Raw genomic sequence first — 19,914 nt, forward strand, 5'->3', positions numbered from 1 at the left:
CGTGTGACAGGCTGGAGCGACCTTAAACGATCACAAGAGGCAAAAATAGTTTGTCTGAGAGAGATCATTTATTTATGAAAACTCGTTGTCTGGTCAGTAGCAATGTTGTTCGTCGTTCCTGTGGCAGCACACATCGCTACGTGTGACACCGCAAGAGCGACGAACATCTCCTTACCTGCGTCCACCGGCAATGAGGAAGGAGGTGGACGGCATGTTCCAGCCACTCATCTCCGCCCCTCCTCTGCTATTGGACGGCTGCCATTAGAAAGGAGGCGGTTCACCGGCAACAGCGACGTCGCAGGGAAGGTAAGTCCGTGTGACGGGTGTTAGCGATGTTGTGCGCCACGGGCAGCGATTTTGCCCGTGACGCACAACTGACGGGGGCAGGTACGCTCACTAGCGATATCGGTATCGATATCGCAGCGTGTAAAGTACCCTTTAGATATCCTTATTCTATAGATACACTTCTTATTTTAGTGTCAGCCGCAGTGGCCTCTATGAAGTGGCTATTTATAATAAATCATTGTACTATAGGGTTGCAGAGGTCTAAAATTGCGAGTTATTGGTCGCCCTCCATTGGTTCAGCTCTGCCTCTCTGTCAAGAATGTTTGTTGATGGGCTGCAGCAGTGACGTGACGTCTACAGTGCTTGTAACCACTGCAGCCAATCTCTACTCAGTAGTTTACTGATGGGACATGGCGTCTGGAGCTGTAGTTGTGATGTCACTGCTGCAGCCGATCACCAGTCTGGGGAAGCGTGGACAATCTGTCATGTTTGAGCTTTAGACCTCTGCAACCCTAATTACATTTGAAAAGGGACAACCCCTTGGCCTCTGTGTTTGACGCTGACAGGCTGGCGCACTAACACAAGGACGTCTATTGCTGATAGTCTGATATAATATGAAGGCATGGCGCTGGTACATTTACTGCGGGCATTTGTGGCAAGCATTACTATACAGTGATGAGGAAGCGCTGAAGGCTCTGACGGAACAACCACACAATCCGCCTGTCAGACCTGGTTATGTAGGTATTACTGTGCCCTATCTAAAGATGGCCGCTGGAAACTTCCTGCTGTTAAGATCAGGAGGGCGGGGCTTTGTTGCCATGGTGACTTGAGTACACGGAGACTCGCTGTTCGGTGAAGAAAACATGGAGTGCGAGTTACAGGAATATTTCCGCGGGGCTTTCGAGGATAAGTTGCTGGTGTGAGCGCGAGTTCCCGTCTCCATGTAGAGGCAATGTGCGCCGCTGCCGCTTCTTCCCAGACCCGCAGGGGTTAATAAGTCAATAATGGATACCATACGCTGTGTGGACACTGGTCTATATGGTGACCAGCCTGGTGTATGGCAGTGGATTGTGTGTGATCTAGTGGATTAGGGGCTATCCTGGGGATGGTACCACGTATTGTGTATACAGCGGTGTGTGCCAGCAGCCTATTGTATATAGCGGTGTGTGCCAGCAGTGTATTGTATACAGCGGTGTGTGCCAGCAGTGTATTGTATACAGCGGTGTGTGCCAGCAGCCTATTGTATACAGCGGTGTGTGCCAGCAGTGTATTGTATACAGCGGTGTGTGCCAGCAGTGTATGGTATACAGCGGTGTGTGCCAGCAGTGTATTGTATACAGCGGTGTGTGCCAGCAGTGTATGGTATACAGCGGTGTGTGCCAGCAGTGTATGGTATACAGCGGTGTGTGCCAGCAGTGTATTGTATACAGCGGTGTGTGCCAGCAGTGTATGGTATACAGCGGTGTGTGCCAGCAGGGTATTGTATACAGCGGTGTGTGCCAGCAGTGTATTGTATACAGCGGTGTGTGCCAGCAGTGTATGGTATACAGCGGTGTGTGCCAGCAGGGTATTGTATACAGCGGTGTGTGCCAGCAGGGTATTGTATACAGCGGTGTGTGCCAGCAGTGTATTGTATACAGCGGTGTGTGCCAGCAGTGTATTGTATACAGCGGTGTGTGCCAGCAGTGTATGGTATACAGCGGTGTGTGCCAGCAGCGTATTGTATACAGCGGTGTGTGCCAGCAGGGTATTGTATACAGCGGTGTGTGCCAGCAGTGTATTGTATACAGCGGTGTGTGCCAGCAGTGTATGGTATACAGCGGTGTGTGCCAGCAGGGTATTGTATACAGCGGTGTGTGCCAGCAGTGTATTGTATACAGCGGTGTGTGCCAGCAGTGTATTGTATACAGCGGTGTGTGCCAGCAGTGTATTGTATACAGCGGTGTGTGCCAGCAGTGTATTGTATACAGCGGTGTGTGCCAGCAGGGTATTGTATACAGCGGTGTGTGCCAGCAGGGTATTGTATACAGCGGTGTGTGCCAGCAGGGTATTGTATACAGCGGTGTGTGCCAGCAGGGTATTGTATACAGCGGTGTGTGCCAGCAGTGTATTGTATACAGCGGTGTGTGCCAGCAGTGTATTGTATACAGCGGTGTGTGCCAGCAGTGTATTGTATACAGCGGTGTGTCCAGCAGTGTATTGTATACAGCGGTGTGTGCCAGCAGTGTATTGTATACAGCGGTGTGTGCCAGCAGTGTATTGTATACAGCGGTGTGTGCCAGCAGTGTATGGTATACAGCGGTGTGTGCCAGCAGTGTATTGTATACAGCGGTGTGTGCCAGCAGCGTATTGTATACAGCGGTGTGTGCCAGCAGCGTATTGTATACAGCGGTGTGTGCCAGCAGCGTATTGTATACAGCGGTGTGTGCCAGCAGCGTATTGTATACAGCGGTGTGTGCCAGCAGTGTATTGTATACAGCGGTGTGTGCCAGCAGCGTATTGTATACAGCGGTGTGTGCCAGCAGTGTATGGTATACAGCGGTGTGTGCCAGCAGGGTATTGTATACAGCGGTGTGTGCCAGCAGTGTATTGTATACAGCGGTGTGTGCCAGCAGTGTATTGTATACAGCGGTGTGTGCCAGCAGTGTATTGTATACAGCGGTGTGTGCCAGCAGTGTATTGTATACAGCGGTGTGTGCCAGCAGGGTATTGTATACAGCGGTGTGTGCCAGCAGGGTATTGTATACAGCGGTGTGTGCCAGCAGGGTATTGTATACAGCGGTGTGTGCCAGCAGGGTATTGTATACAGCGGTGTGTGCCAGCAGTGTATTGTATACAGCGGTGTGTGCCAGCAGCGTATTGTATACAGCGGTGTGTGCCAGCAGCCTATTGTATACAGCGGTGTGTGCCAGCAGTGTATTGTATACAGCGGTGTGTGCCAGCAGCCTATTGTATGCAGCAGTGTGAGCCAGCAGCCTATTGTATACAGCGGTGTGTGCCAGCAGGGTATTGTATACAGCGGTGTCTGCCAGCAGTGTATTGTATACAGCGGTGTGTGCCAGCAGTGTATGGTATACAGCGGTGTGTGCCAGCAGTGTATTGTATACAGCGGTGTGTGCCAGCAGTGTATGGTATACAGCGGTGTGTGCCAGCAGTGTATGGTATACAGCGGTGTGTGCCAGCAGTGTATTGTATACAGCGGTGTGTGCCAGCAGTGTATGGTATACAGCGGTGTGTGCCAGCAGGGTATTGTATACAGCGGTGTGTGCCAGCAGGGTATTGTATACAGCGGTGTGTGCCAGCAGTGTATGGTATACAGCGGTGTGTGCCAGCAGGGTATTGTATACAGCGGTGTGTGCCAGCAGGGTATTGTATACAGCGGTGTGTGCCAGCAGTGTATTGTATACAGCGGTGTGTGCCAGCAGTGTATTGTATACAGCGGTGTGTGCCAGCAGTGTATGGTATACAGCGGTGTGTGCCAGCAGCGTATTGTATACAGCGGTGTGTGCCAGCAGGGTATTGTATACAGCGGTGTGTGCCAGCAGTGTATTGTATACAGCGGTGTGTGCCAGCAGTGTATGGTATACAGCGGTGTGTGCCAGCAGGGTATTGTATACAGCGGTGTGTGCCAGCAGTGTATTGTATACAGCGGTGTGTGCCAGCAGTGTATTGTATACAGCGGTGTGTGCCAGCAGTGTATTGTATACAGCGGTGTGTGCCAGCAGTGTATTGTATACAGCGGTGTGTGCCAGCAGGGTATTGTATACAGCGGTGTGTGCCAGCAGGGTATTGTATACAGCGGTGTGTGCCAGCAGCGTATTGTATACAGCGGTGTGTGCCAGCAGCGTATTGTATACAGCAGTGTGTGCCAGCAGTGTATTGTATACAGCGGTGTGTGCCAGCAGTGTATTGTATACAGCGGTGTGTGCCAGCAGCGTATTGTATACAGCGGTGTGTGCCAGCCTACAGGACAGCTGCATGTCTCCCTGTTATGTTCCATTTGTCAGTAATGGGCTTTTTCGGGCCCGATTATTGCATTGCCACATCGTCTTACTCATTGTGAGCATCTTTCTGCAGTCAAATAGAGTGATTGCAGACTTGTGGATTAGACAGGACAACCCCTTGAAGGTTGGATTCACATATGGGTATTTTGTGTGGACTGCGATCTTTGGACTGGCTGATTGTGTCCGGATCCAAATTCAGACCTCGAGCATGGATGTTTGAATCCAGCCATACTCATACAGACGCCTTGCGAAGCCACATAAGCAATGATGAATCTGTGGTGTAGCGGCAGTGACTACACAAGGCCTGCATGCTGTAGAGCAGATTCAGAGTAGTCACCACACACATTATACTAACTGGCTGAACGTCAGATATCGGCGAGCTCGGCCAACAGTCTTATCTGTATGGGAACTTCAGACTGTCACCAGATAATGTTTGGCGATGGAAAAATCTAGCATATCCAGTTTTGGAGGCCGATCCTTTTATTCTAAGAGAAATGCTGCCACTGGAGGAGTCTGGCACCGGCTTTCTCATAAGGAACGTAGGAGCCTTTCTTTGTATGGAGGAGTCTGGCACCGGCTTTCTCATAAGGAACGTAGGAGCCTTTCTTTGTATGGAGGAGTCTGGCACCAGCACTCTCATAAGGAAGGTAGGAGCCTTTCTTTCTAGGAAGGAGTCTGGCACCGGCTCTCTCATAAGGAATGTAGGAGCCTTTCTTTGTATGGAGGAGTCTGGCACCGGCTCTGTCATAAAGAACGTATGAGCCTTTCTATGTATGGAGGAGTCTGGCACCAGCACTCTCATAAGGAACGTAGGAGCCTTTCTCTCTATGAAGGAGTCTGGCACCGGCTCTCTCATAAAGAACGTATGAGCCTTTCTTTGTATGGAGGAGTCTGACACCGGCTCTCTCATAAGGAACGGATGAGCCTTTCTTAGTATGGAGGAGTCTGACACCGGCTCTCTCGTAAGGAACGGATGAGCCTTTCTTAGTATGGAGGAGTCTGACACCGGCTCTCTCATAAGGAACGGATGAGCCTTTCTTTGTATGGAGGAGTCTGACACCGGCTCTCTCGTAAGGAACGTATAAGCCTTTCTTTGTATGGAGGAGTCTGACACCGGCTCTCTCATAAGGAAATTATGAGCCTTTCTTTATGTGGAGGAGTCTGGCACCAGCACTCTCATAAGGAACGTAGGAGCCTTTCTTTGTATGGAGGAGTCTGGCACCAGCTCTCGCATAAGGAACGTATGAGCCTTTCTTTGTATGGAGGAGTCTGACACCAGCTCTCTCATAAGGAACGTATGAGCCTTTCTTTGTATGGAGGAGTCTGGCACCAGCACTCTCATAAGGAACGTAGGAGCCTTTCTTTCTATGAAGGAGTCTGGCACCGGCTCTCTCATAAAGAACGTATGAGCCTTTCTTTGTATGGAGGAGTCTGACACCGGCTCTCTCATAAGGAAATTATGAGCCTTTCTTTATGTGGAGGAGTCTGGCACCAGCACTCTCATAAGGAACGTAGGAGCCTTTCTTTGTATGGAGGAGTCTGACACCAGCTCTCTCATAAGGAACGTATGAGCCTTTCTTTGTATGCAGGAGTCTGACACCGGCTCTCTCATAAGGAACGGATGAGCCTTTCTTTGTATGGAGGAGTCTGACACCGGCTCTCTCGTAAGGAACGTATGAGCCTTTCTTTGTATGGAGGAGTCTGACACCGGCTCTCTCGTAAGGAACGTATAAGCCTTTCTTTGTATGGAGGAGTCTGACACCGGCTCTCTCATAAGGAAATTATGAGCCTTTCTTTATGTGGAGGAGTCTGGCACCAGCACTCTCATAAGGAACGTAGGAGCCTTTCTTTGTATGGAGGAGTCTGGCACCAGCTCTCGCATAAGGAACGTATGAGCCTTTCTTTGTATGGAGGAGTCTGACACCAGCTCTCTCATAAGAAACGTATGAGCCTTTCTTTGTATGGAGGAGTCTGACACCGGCTCTCTCGTAAGGAACGGATGAGCCTTTCTTAGTATGGAGGAGTTTGACACCGGCTCTCTCGTAAGGAACGGATGGGCCTTTCTTTGTATGGAGGAGTCTGACACCGGCTATCTCATAATGAACATATGAGCCTTTTTTTGTATGGAGGAGTTGGTACAGATAGCTGCTGGCCAACAGCTATCTTTTGTATTTGAAGCCAATTACTTTGTAGCTAGTTTTGGTGATTGGGTCAGGGTTTATAGTAAATTATAATTTACAGTAAAGGCTCAAGTAGACGTACGTGAAACCGAGCACAGATTGCCATGCAAGGACTGTTCAGAGGTCTCTTGAACAAACTCTAGAGCCTCACAGGCATATATGGGGTTATCAAGTTTGGTTGGGAGTTCTATGACCAGTCCGTGCTTTGCGGGCTGTGCTCGGACTGAGTATCATGGACGTCTGCATAGAACCTAATTGAATATTTACATTCTGGTGGTTTGTTTTGAAGGCGGATGCCGGATCGGGAGGATGATTTCCTGACACCGGCTACAAGACTTCTGGAGAAGAAGCGGGAGATGATTGAAGTTGAACAAGCTTTGAACACCCAAAAAGAGGTGAATCTCATATTTAACTTTCCATGCAGGCAGGAGAATATTCATACATGGACACCCCTTTTTTAAATAAAGTACTTCCCCTTATAAAAATAACATATACTAACCTGCTGTATCAGCTCTGTTCCAGTGATGTTGGTGCCAGGTCTCTTGGGGCATGTATGACATTATGCCATGTGAGCCCTGCAGGCAATCAGAGGCCACTATTAGGCTGCTGCACTCTTAGTTGCTGCTCCCATATATCAGACAAACATAAATAGTTAGAGTGCGGCAGGCTAATAGTGTCCATTGTTTGGCTGCGGAGCTTACATAGCATAACAATGTTACGTGAACCCCAGGAGACCCGGTGCCAATATCAATGGAACAGCGCTGATACCGGAGGTGAGTATGTGTTTACTTTACAATGAGAACTATTTCTTGTAAAAAGGAATTGTACAGATAGTGGACAACCCCTTTAAATATCGTTAGGGTCAGTGTATCTCTTACATTGTGGTATGGTTTAAAAAACTTCCTGTAGATCAGACTGGTACTGTGTTTTTCAAAAAATAAGACACTGTCTTATATTTTTTTTGCCCCCCAAAATGGCACTAGGGCTAATTTTTGGAGGAGGTTTTATTCTTGGAGAAACACGGTTAGGGGGTAAGTTTACCCCACAAAAAAAGCAGACCCCCCCCCCCACCACCACTTACCAAAAGACTCATACCAGACCCGGACGTATGCGTGGCTCCCAGGTCCTCCTGTGATCTCCGGTGGGTGATGCACGCTGTCCTCTCCCCTGCTTCTCCCTGGCATACTGACACACAGCAGATCACTGACACACTCACACACAGCAAATCGCAGATCACACACACACACACATATCACACATCACACAACATCACATCCAGCGCTGGGGAATGATGGGAAAGAAGTCACGTGTGTCCGGCCGCAGGTCCTGTTGCGGCAAGTTCCACCGCACGGCCTCTCAGGAATCTGCCGGTGAGAAGAAATCTGTGTCGCTGGATGAGGTGAGTGTGTATGCGATCCGGTGTGTGTGTGTGTGTGTGTGTGTGTGTGTGTGTGTTTGTGTGTGTGATTTGATGTTTGTGTGTGTGATCCGATGTTTGTGTGTGTGAGATCTGATTGTGTGTGTGTGTATGTGTGAGATCGGATGTGTGCGATCACTGCAGGTTCTCTGCTCGGTGTCCGGTGAGTGTAATTATGGGGTGTCCGCTCTCTATAATGAAGTGTCCTGCAATATCTGTATCTTTTTTAGCTGCACGGACACTTCATTATTGATCCGCGACTAGGGCTTATTTTTGGGGGAGAGCTTATATTTAAGCCTTGCTCCGAAAATGCTGAAAATCCCTGCTAGAGCTTATTTTTGGAGGAGGTCTTATTTTCGAAAAAGCACGTTATATGTAAGAACTCAGTGCTTTAAACATCCATCTTTGCTTTCAGTTTGCAACATTGATATCTGCGATCTGATGTTTTATTCCATAAAAAATCCATGTTTTTTTCTTATATGTAATAAGCTGTTCCATGGGACTATCTGCCTCCCGAGATTACTCTAAGGCCTGTTTCACACGTCAGTGAAAAACAAACGTTTTTCACTTGCGTGTAAAAAACGCATATGGTTCTCCGTGTGCCGTGATTCATGGCACACGTGGGTTGTCCTTGTGCAATCTGCGATCCGTGATTGCATATGGACGTATACTCACCTGTCACGTTCCTGCTGTCCGTGGTCCTGAACTCTCCAGCATCCGGCGCCGCTGTCTCTCACCTCTGCAGCTATTTCCGGGTCGGCTCTGGCTGCATTCATGAATATGCATGCCATAATGAGCCGGCCAGGAAGCTGCAGAGAGCGGAGGCTGCACAGAGCGTCGCTGGAGAAGGTGAGTTGAGAATGTTTTTTTATTTTCAATGTACGTTTTTTTCTGGTACGTGTTTCACAGATCACACCATAGTGTGGTCTGTGGGACATCAGTGGTGCCAGAAAAACGGACATGTCCGTGCAATCACAGACACGCGTGTACACCGCACGAAGACACGGTCAGTGAAAAATCACTGACGTGTGAGCAGACCCATTGATTATAATGGATCTGCGTATGTCAGTGATTCTGGTGCGTATAAAAAAAAAAGCACAAACGTCCCAGAATCACTGACGTCTGAAACAGGTTTAAAGCACCACTCCACGTTTGTTTGTTTTTTCAGAGCTGGAGTGGTGCGTTAAATGTAAACCACCTGTCGTATACTCACCTTCTGGCGGCTTCACCTTTTACCGACACCGCTTCGATCCTGCAGTGCCATCTGTGTCTGTAACTTCTGACTGTCCGAAAGTCAGAATTTACATCACAAGAGCTCAATGAATCTCTGAGAGCCAGAACGAGGCATTGAAAAGTGACCTCCGGAGCACTCCATGAAATGCTGTAGTGCGCTGGCAGTTCACAAATCGTTGAAACCTACCAGAGTGGCTGCGATAGAAGGTGAAGACTGTTGCTGGTGAGTATCAGAGAGGGGTCAGGTGCCTCAGATTTAAAGCACTACCACAGGAGTGCAATTAAAAAAAAGCTGAAGTGGTGCTTTAAATATAAGGGGGTGTTATCTGTGTGATATGTGACGGCCGCTCTCTGCTCTCCTGATCTCTTTGCAGAGCTGTGTGTGACTGACACATCTGTAGGTTCCTCTCAGGGCTTCGGCTTCCATCTCACAGGCAACCAGTGTTGTAATATTGTTACAATACAGCAGAGCTGTGAGAGCTGCAGCAAATGTGTTTGTAAGAAAACAAAGTTCAGTTCTGCTTTTCTGTGTTAGTTAAATAACACATTAGTAACGCCTCCTTTTTTTAACCATAAGCCCTGGAGGCAGATTCTCATAGAAATAAGTGTCTGGCAAATAGCGTGGAACAGCTCATTTACATGGATTTCTCTGGAATAATACATTACATCGCAAATATCATTTTATTCAGCCTCCTATGACCTACCTGCCTACATAGTCGCATTGGGAGGTTTGATCCTACTGTCAGATTTTCTTTAAAGGGAACCTGTCAGGTCCTCAGTGCACCGAAAACCACGGGCAGTTCTGGGTGCATATCTAGAATTCCTCTATAACTGTCCCAGTATATAGTAGATAGATAAACAGATCTTTAGAAAAAGTATTTCTGAAGATTGTTGTTGTATGAGATGATAATGAGGGCTGTGACTAGTCGTAGGGGCTTTACTTCCCTGGCTAGTCAGCCCACTTAGCATGCTAGCATGCCCCTGTGCCCCATGCGCACAGCTTTGTACCCATCAGCTTCTGTGACACTGGGTGTATGCATTCTGGCTTCAAAGACGCTCACGGCCCATGATTTGAAGTCGCCCGCACTTCCGGCCATGCACACTCTTAAAAGCTGAATGTATGTGTCCTGGATTCAGAGAGGACTAGTGCGCATTACCGGAAGTGTGGACGATTTCCAATTATGGGCAGTGAGCGTCTTTGAAGCCAGGGTGGATACACTCAGAGTCAAAAGATCTCAATGCTAAGTGGTACAAAGCCGCTCACATGTGCGGCTTTGTATTGCGCTGCCATGATGCTGGGCATTGTAGTGCAGGTTATCCCACCCACATAGATGTGATAATAAGCTAAGTGGGCTTAATAGCCGTGGAACTAATGACCCTGCAACTAGCCACAGCTCTCATTAGCATCTCATAAACGATCTTTAGAAATACTTTTTCTAAAGATCTCTTTATCTATGGTACTATAGGCTGGGACTGCTAGGCAGGGATTCTAGATATGGTCCCAGAACTGCTCGTGTAATGGGTGCACGGGGACATGACAGGTTCACTTTAAAAGAAACCTGTCAGCAGTTTCTTGTGGCTCTAACCACAAGCAGCATTGACAGACGATCTCACATCTTAGGCAGGCTTTACACGCTGCGACATCGCTAGCAATTGCGCGATAGCACCCGCCCCCTCGTACAAGCGATATGTGGTGATTGCTGCCGTAGCGAACATTATCGCTACGGCAGCGTCACACGCACATACCTGGTCGGCGACGTCGCTGTGACCGCTGAACAATCCCTCCTTCAAGGGGGAGGTGCGTTCGGCGTCACAGCGACGTCACTAAGCGGCCGGCCAATAGAAGCGGAGGGGCGGAGATGAGCGGGACAAAATATATCCCGCCCACCTTCTCCCTTATGGAAATGAACGACGTGACACAGATCAGCGATTTTTAATTTTTTTTTTTTTTTTAACGCTTTTGCGCTCGTTCATCGTTGCACCTAGGATTTACACATTGCGATGTCGCTACCGGCGACGTATGTGCGTCACTAACGACGTGACCCCGGCGATATATCGGTAGCGATGTCGCAATGTGTAAAGCCCGCCTTAGTGTGAAATGCTGCGGCTTTTAGAGAAAATATAGATTGAGAATGTTGGGCACAAGGCTTGGTGTCTGCATGGCGGCTTGACCATATTGATGGTTATCTACCTTTACTCTTAATAAAGAGTTCCGCCAAACTGGGCAGCCTCCCAGTGGACTTCTTTCTGGCTCTTTCTCTGAGTTTTCTGTAAAGCCCATCAGCATTTCGGAGTAACACATAGTTCAGAGCAGTGTGGTAGGGTGTCCTATTGCATGCTCCCTGTGGGTAGGGAAGCCGGAAACGTCTGACAAGATTCCCTTTAAATTCCTGTGCTTCAGTCCGGTTCATCGTGTTAGTGAATGCACTATTAGCTATGTATAAATACAAGTGTGTGTGACGCCTCCTTACTGCCGTCTCCCGCGTTCTGATCCATGTTTCCGCAGGAATTTCAGATGAAAGCTGAGAGTCTGCAGCAACGTCGCACTGAACTCGATCACAAAGAAGAGAAACTCAAGGATTCCTTATTCAAATTTGATAAGTTCCTCAAGGTTTGCCTTGCTCCATACTGTATATAACGGCTGTATTCACTGAGAACGCTTCTATTATTAGACGATGTTAAGCCTCATTTATCAAAATGGCACAAATGCTGGCCTTGTTCCCTATACTGTAGTGAGCTTTGGTTATTGGCAGCAAGTCTTGATTTTTGATTTAACAGTTTGAGGACTAAGACCAAATAGGACAGATTTATTAATGCTACATAGGTTGAGAAAAGACATTCTGTAAGTCCATCAACTTCAACCTTCCTTGACCACTTATACATTATCTGTCATCCTTTTTAAAGGGAACCTGTCACCACTTTTTTGGCCTAGAAGCTGCGGCCACCACTACCGAGCTCTTATATACAGTATTCTAACATGCTGTATATAAGAGCCCAGGCCGCTGTGAGAACATAAACACTTTATGATACTTACCTAACGGTTGTGCGGTTGCCCATATGGGCGACTCCGTTCTCTGGTGCCGGCGCCTCCTCTTTCGGCCAACATCGTCCTCTTTCTGAAGCCTGTGCGCATGACGCGTCTACATCATACACACGCGCCGATCCTGCGCAGGCGCACTACAATACTTTGATCTGCCCTGCTCAGGACCTGAATGCCGGCGAGTGTGGATGACGTCGGACGCGTCATGCACCGCGGCTAGAGAAGGAGGACGAAGATGGCCGAAAGAGGCGGCAGCGGAGACGCCCATATGGGCAACCGTGCGACCGTTAGGTAAGTATTATAAAGTGTTTATGTTCTCACAGCGGCCTGGGCTCTTATATACAGTATGTTAGAATACTGTATATAAGAGCCCGGTGGTAGTGGCTGCAGCTTATAGGGCAAAAAAGTGGTGACAGGTTCCCTTTAACTGCTGATATAATGACTGCCATTACTACCTCTTGCAGTAGGGCCTTCCACAGTCTGACTGCTCTTACTTTAAAGAACCCTTTCCTATGTAGATGTCAGAGTCACCTTTCATCCACTCATCAGCCAGTCCCTTGTAAGGTTCATGGAAGGAATATATCATGTACTTGTTTTTTTTTCCTCTATTGTCCACATATGTATTTATGTTTTTAGAGTCAAGTTTTTTGTCTAAAAGCCATATTTATGAAGCCCATGTAACAACTATTTGATGCAAATGAATGCGCCAGAATACGTAAATTGGACTTAGGAGCTGCTGAGAACTCTACCCATTTGTCAGTATCTTTCCATTACCCAAAACACTTGACAACAGTGAACATTTTCTAGATTAACCTATGATTTTTTTTTTCAGCACCATATGCATTGTATTCCCAAACAGCCATGAATCATATCCCCCAGATTGAGAAATTTGGCACGTTACTCTATGCTAAGTTATCCCACACTAGTATTCTACACTGCATTTCTGCAGTTTTAGTAAATGTGTCCCAAAGGAGTCTTTTTTTTTTTTTTTCTCCCCCCCACCCCCCCTATCCCCCTTCCCCCTTCTATATGTTAGTAGGCGAGCCAACAAATCCAAGGCTAGATGGCTTGGTGCACACAGATTTTAGTCGCAGCAGTCTGGATTGATACTGTGACAACCAACCACTAATTATATTTGTGTGTGTGTGTGTGTATATGTATGTATGTGTGTGTGTGTGTGTGTATGTATATATATATATATATATATATATATATATATATCTATATATGCACTGTGTGCAGAATTATTAGGCAAGTTGTATTTTAGAGGATTTTCTTTATTATTGATCAACAACTATGTTCTCAACCAATCCAAAAGTCTCATAAATATCAAAGCTTAATATTTTTGGAAGTTAGAGTGTTTTTTTTTTTAGATTTGGCTATGTTAGGAGGATATCTGTTTGTGCAGGTAACTATTACTGTGCAGAATTATTAGGCAACCTAATAAAAACCAAATATATTCCCATCTCACTTGTTTATTTTCACCAGGTAAACCAATATAATTGCACAAAATTTAGAAATAAACATTTCTGGCATGCAAAAACAAAACAAAAAAAAATTAGTGACCAATATAGCCACCTTTCTTTCTGATGACACTCAGCAGCCTACCATCCATAGATTCTGTCAGTTGCTTGATCTGTTTACGATCAATATTGCATGCAGCAGCCACCACAGCCTCCCAGACACTGTTCCGAGAAGTGTACTGTTTTCCCTCCCTGTAGATCTTACATATTATGAGGGACCACAGGTTCTCTATGGGGTTCAGGTCAGGTGAACAAGGGGGCCATGTCATTATTTTTTCATCTTCTAGACCTTTACTGTCCAGCCACGCTGTGGAGTAGTTGGATGCATCTGATGGAGCATTGTGCTGCATGAAAATCATGTTTTTCTTGAACGATACCGACTCCTTCCTGTACCACTGCTTGAAGAAGTTGTCTTCCAGAAACTGGCAGTAGATCTGGGAGTTGAGCTTCATTCCATCCTCAACCCAACAAGGTCCCACAAGTTCATCTTTGATGATAGCAGCCCATACCAGTACCCCACCTCCACCTTGCTGGCGTCTGAGTCTGAGTGGAGGGAGCTCTCTGCCCTTTACTGATCCAGCCTCTGGCCCATCCATCTGGCCCATCAAGAGTCACTCTCATTTCATCAGTCCATAAAACTTTTGAAAAATCAGTCTTAAGATATTTGTTGGCCCAGTCTTGACGTTTTATCTTATGTTTCTTGTTCAAAGGTGGTCGTTTTTCAGCCTTTCTTACCTTGGCCATGTCCCTGAGTATGGCACACCTTGTGCTTTTTGATACTCCAGTAACGTTGAAGCTCTGAAATATGGCCAGACTGGTGGCAAATGGCATCTTGGCAGCTTCACGCTTGATTTTCCTCAATTCATGGGCAGTTATTTTGCGCCTTTTTCACCCAACACGCTTCTTGCGACCCTGTTGGCTATTTGCTCTGAAATGCTTGATTGTTCAGTGATCACGCTTCAAAAGTTTGGCAATTTCAAGACTGCTGCATCCCTCTGCAAGACATCTCACAATTTTGGACTTTTCAGAGCCCGTGAAATCTCTCTTCTGCCCCATTTTGCCAAAGGAAAGGAAGTTGCCTAATAATTAAGCACACCTTATATAGGGTGTTGATGTCATTACACCACACCCCTCCTCATTACAGAGATGCATATCACCTGATATACTTAATTGGTAGTTGGCTCTGAAGCCTATACAGCTTGGAGTAGGACATGTATAAAAATTATCGTGATCAAAATACAAATTTGCCTAATAATTTTGCACACAGTGTATATATATTACAGTGGGGAAAAAAAGCCACCAACTGTGCAAGTTCTTCCACTTAAAAAGGTGAGAGGCCTGTAATTGACATCATAGGTGGACCACAACTATGAGAGACAAAATGAGAAAACAAATCCAGAAAATCACCTTGTCTGATTTGGCAAGATTTTTTTTTTTTTTTGCAAATTATGGTGGAAAATAAGTATTTAGTCAATAACAAAAGTTCATCTGAATATTTTGTTATACAGTGGAACGTTGCTTAACGAGAACAATACGTTCTGGGACTTTGCTTGTTAATCAAGTTACTCGTTTAGCAGAGCAAGATTTCCCATAGGAAATCATTGCAATGCAGACAATTCGTTCCACAACTAGTTAAATGTCCCATCCTGGTCCCCTATTCTATCATTCCACACATGCACAAACGCACACAAACACATACAAACACACACAAACTCACACAAGCACGCACGCAAACGCACATATTATATGCTCACCTTACCTTCCGTTCCATCGCCGGTCTCCTGGGACTTGCTGTTCTCCGGTGCGGGCCATGTATCGGGTTACCATAACGACGAGGGAGGAACTTCCTGCCAGAGCGCTGACGTCAAAGACAGAGCCGCTTGCCTATGATTGGCCAGCTCGCTGCCTTTGAGTAGCGGTGACAGGAACCAGGAAGTTCCTGCTTCGTCGCTATGGATGCCGATGCACAGCCTGGAGTGGAGCGGAGCAGTGGACTACAAGACCCAGGAGGCCGGCGATGAAACGGAAGGTACACATATTATATGCTCACCTTACCTTCCGTTCCACTGCCGACCTCATGGTACTTGTAGTTCGCCGCGAGCACGTCGCGATGTACCCGGGAACTACAAGAACCATGAGGCCGGCGGTGGAACAGAACGGAAGGTAAGGTGAGCATAATACTGTATGTGTGTTTGTGCGTGCATGTGTGTGTTTGTGTGGACTGCAAGAGCGGGTCAGAGCGCGGTGGGTGGATGGAACCGGAAGTGTGTGAGGTGAGGATTTTGCTCGCATAGCAAAGCTTTCTAGTAAACCGGATTACAAATTTACAGAAAGCTTTGCTTGATAAGCGAAATTCTCGTTAACTGGGTTACTCGTTAAGCGAGGTACCACTGTATATCCTTTGTTGGCAATGACAGAGGTCAAACGTTTTCTGTAAGCCTTCATAAGGTTGGCACACACTGTTGGTGGTATGTTGGCCCATTCCTTCATGCAGATCTCCTATAGAGCAGCGATGTTTTGGGCCTGTCGCTGGACAATACAGACTTTCAACTCTCTCCAAAGGTTTTCTATGGGGTTGAGATCTGGCACTACAGGATCTGAGTCACTGTTGGCGTAGTGTGTTACTGATGGTAGCCTTTGTTACGGTGGTCCCAGCTCTATTCAGGTCATTCACTAGGCCCCCCGTGTGTTTCTGGGATTTTTGCTCACTGTTCTTGTGATCATTTTGACCCCATGGGGTGAAATCTTGCGTGGAGCCCCAGATCAAGGGGGATTATCAGTGGTCTTGTATGTCTTCCATTTTCTTATTGTTGCTCCCAGAGTTGATTTCATCACACCAAGCTGCTTGCCTATTGCAGATTCAGTCTTCCCAGCCTGGTGAAGGGCTACAATTTTATTTCTGGTGTCCTTCCACAGCTCTTTGGTCTTCACCATAGTGGAGTTTGGAGTGTGACTGTTTGAGCTTGTGGACAGGTGTCTTTTATACTGATAACAAGTTCAAACAGGTGCCATTTCTACAGGTAATGAGTGGAGGACAGAGGAGCCTCTTAAAGAAGTTACAGGTCTGTGAGAGCCAGAAATCTTGCATCTTTTTAGATGACTAAATACTTATTTTCCATTATAATTTGCAAAAAAAAAAATTGAAGGACAACACTACAGATGAGTGAACCTTTGGAAGTTCGGTTCGACGAGTGTAGTCGAACCTTAGAAAAATTTGGTTTTTGACCCCGACTCGATCTGAACCTCAATGGATGTCAGTAATTGGGCAGTTCATGGCTCCAGCCACATGCTGCCAGCTGCAGAAGACTTCCAGGAGAGGGTGGGCGGAGTTTTTCACTTTTTTTAATGTGTGTGCACACTACATCTGATCATGCTGATTTTTTCCCAAGTGCGAGCCGTTCAAATGCTGCAAACAGTTTGCACAGGGCTGAGCATCACTCATACCAAAGCACAGTGCTGTTCGCTATTTATAAAAATGTGATGGATGCATTCACTTTTGTGATATAGTGTACTATATATACTGTATATAAACACACACACACAATCTCACACTGCATTTTTCAGTTTATAAGACGCCCCGGATTATAAAACGCACCCTAAATTTAGAGGAGCAAAATAAGAAAAAATATTTTTTAATGTTAAAATGAGGGTCCGTCTTATAATTCAATATTTATTTATTGTACACTATAGCACAAAAGTGAATACACCCATCACATTTTTATAAATATTTTATTATATAATTTATAAATATTATATAATTTCATGGGTCAACACTGAAGATATGACACATTCTGTGAGATAGCGGGGCCATTGATATGTGACGGACGGTACGTATCTCCCAGAATGCGCACAGAAACATATTAGAGCCCTACATAGTGGTCAGTCCGGAAACCTCCAGGCCGGGTTATGCAGGTGGCTCATGTCCACAGTTCTCATTTAAAAGCTCTTTGTAAAGGCCTGGGTGGGGCAGAGCGTGTTGTGTAAGCTGCAGAGCAGGAAACTGAAGAGAGTTCAGGCCTGTGTGGAACTATAACACAGGTCTGTGGACCCCCGGGAATAGCAAAACGGAGTATAGTAAGACCGTCTCCTACGGCAAGCCGTGCCTGTGTGACGGGGAACCGTATGGACTGTGAGTAACCCGGCTGTGTTCCGGATGACTTTTCCTGTACAGCAAGGACAATAAAACTGTTTGGATCAGACTGTTTTGGGTCACTGACTCATTGTCGTCCTGGGGGACCCCCACCCCGCTACATTATGGTGGAGAATGCGGGCATGGAGCATTGAGGCATACCCCACCGCTGCACCAGCTGAAGTCTGTGACGGCTCTGCATGTCCATAATTAGGCCGGCTACGCTACAGTATAAACCGGCTAATAACATGGAGGAGATTCTGCGGCAGTTGGTAACAATTCAGCAAAAGCAACAGGAGCAATTGGGTCTGTTCCAGCAGCAGCACCAGGTGTCCTAGGGGCAGCATCAGGAATCCCGGCGGCAGCATCAGGAGACCCAGCGACAACAACAAGAGGCGAATGCATTGCTACGGCAGCAGATTGCGGCTCTGCGTGAGACACCGACAGCAACTGACTCCGACCGACGGGTGCCCCGGGACAGGGTTCGCTCTGCCCTGCGGAAACTAAGCCTGGAGGATGACGTGGAGGTTTTTCTTACGGTTTTTGAGCGCACAGCGGAGCAGGAAAAACTGCCGGCAGACCAGTGGGCGGAAGTGGTGGCTCCCTTCCTGATAGGGGACGCCCAGAAAGCCTACTTCGACCTCAGCCGGGAGGATGCCCTGGACTACAAGAAATTGAAAGGTGAGATCCTTGCACGTCTGGGGGTCAATACCTACGTGAGGGCTCAGCGAGTGTTTTCATGGGCCTATGTGGAGACCTGTCCAGCCAGGTCTCAGGCATATGACTTACTACAACTGGTTAAAAAGTGGTTACAGCCGGAGGTGTTGTCTCCAGCCCAGATGGTGGAAAGGGTGGTGGTCGACCGGTTGGTGCAGACTTTGCCAGTCGCTATTCAACGTTGGGTGGGGCAAGGAGACCCGGGTAACCTGGACCAGGTGGTGAGTTTAGTTGAGCGATATACCGCCACACAGGACTTTATACGAGACTCTGCCCCAGTGCGTCAAGCCCGGCGGCCACAGGACCCTGGCTGAGAGACACGTACGGCACTGGTGAACAACAAAAACAAAGCCCATATTGAGGGGGCAACCCACACTGAGAGCGGCAAAAGACTAGTTCCCCCAGGAATAGTAACAAAAACTGGTGGGGCCACCGCTATGAAGTGCTGGAGATGTCAAGGGCCCGGCCATATCGCCGCTTATTGCCTGTTGATTACGGAGTCCATGGATTGTGGGTACACCCGCCGAATGTCTATGTATGCTAATACGGTGTATGCTGCACGCCCTATTCTTGAACCTCCTCTCTGTCATGTGTATGTAAATGGACATCGGGCAGAGGCCCTTTTGGACTCAGGCAGTATAGTGACCCTCGTTCATGGGTCGCTGATCTCGGGGTCGGAGTCCACGGAGAGGGAGGTTGGGATTGTGTGTATACATGGTGAACTCCGCAAATATCCAACAGCAGAGGTATGCCTCTCCACTTCGTGCGGGGACGTGACGCATGTGGTAGGAGTGGTGAAAACCCTACCATATGGGGTAGTAATGGGAAGGCATTTTCCGTTGTTTTGGTACCTGTGGGATAGAAATAATACCTTTTCCCAGGCAAAAATGAATCTGGGTGCGGAGCCCGATGATTCCGAGTCGGTGATACCTGCTGTAGGGATCGCCGACCTTGGGACAGGGGGAGACCCTGACAGGGGTCCACTAGAGGTGTTGGCAGGTGAAAGTGAAGAGACTATAGCGATCCCGGAGCTGGAAACATCCCGGGAGGACTTCGGGACGGCCCAGCTAAGGGATCCTACTCTCTCCCAGGCGTGGGAGAATGTAAAAGAGGTGAATGGGGTGGCCCAACAACCAGGGGCAGAAGTTGTCTTTCCCCGCATGGCGATTTATAATGATTTACTCTACCGAATAGACAAAAGCAGGGAAGAGATAGTAGAACAACTGGTCGTGCCACAAGCCCATCGTCAGGCAGTGCTTAACATGGCTCACACACCCCCCCTGGGGGGACACTTAGGGGCTACCAAGACACAAGAGCGTATTTTACGGAGGTTCTTTTGGCCAAGAGTGTACGCAGATGTACGGAAATTCTGTGAATCCTGCCCGG

At 47.4% G+C, this 19,914-nt stretch overlaps 1 protein-coding gene across 3 annotated transcripts in view; it reads left to right on the top strand.

Moving 5' to 3' along the window:
* The first annotated feature begins 1,124 nt into the window (after positions 1-1,124).
* Positions 1,125-19,914, top strand: part of CFAP73 (cilia and flagella associated protein 73) — an 81,376-nt gene continuing 62,586 nt past the window's right edge. The window contains exons 1-3 of one of the 3 annotated variants that reach the window (XM_075319997.1): positions 1,125-1,204; positions 6,759-6,864; positions 11,626-11,730. In XM_075319997.1, the coding sequence (XP_075176112.1) occupies positions 1,149-1,204; positions 6,759-6,864; positions 11,626-11,730 (267 nt within the window). In that variant the 5' untranslated portion in view covers positions 1,125-1,148. Of the gene's footprint in view, positions 1,240-6,758; positions 6,865-11,625; positions 11,731-19,914 lie in introns of all 3 variants that reach the window. The other 2 variants (XM_075319998.1, XM_075319999.1) reach the window with 2 other exon arrangements.

This window comes from Anomaloglossus baeobatrachus, chromosome 1 (assembly GCF_048569485.1).
Source record: "Anomaloglossus baeobatrachus isolate aAnoBae1 chromosome 1, aAnoBae1.hap1, whole genome shotgun sequence".
Lineage (NCBI taxonomy): Eukaryota > Metazoa > Chordata > Amphibia > Anura > Aromobatidae > Anomaloglossus > Anomaloglossus baeobatrachus.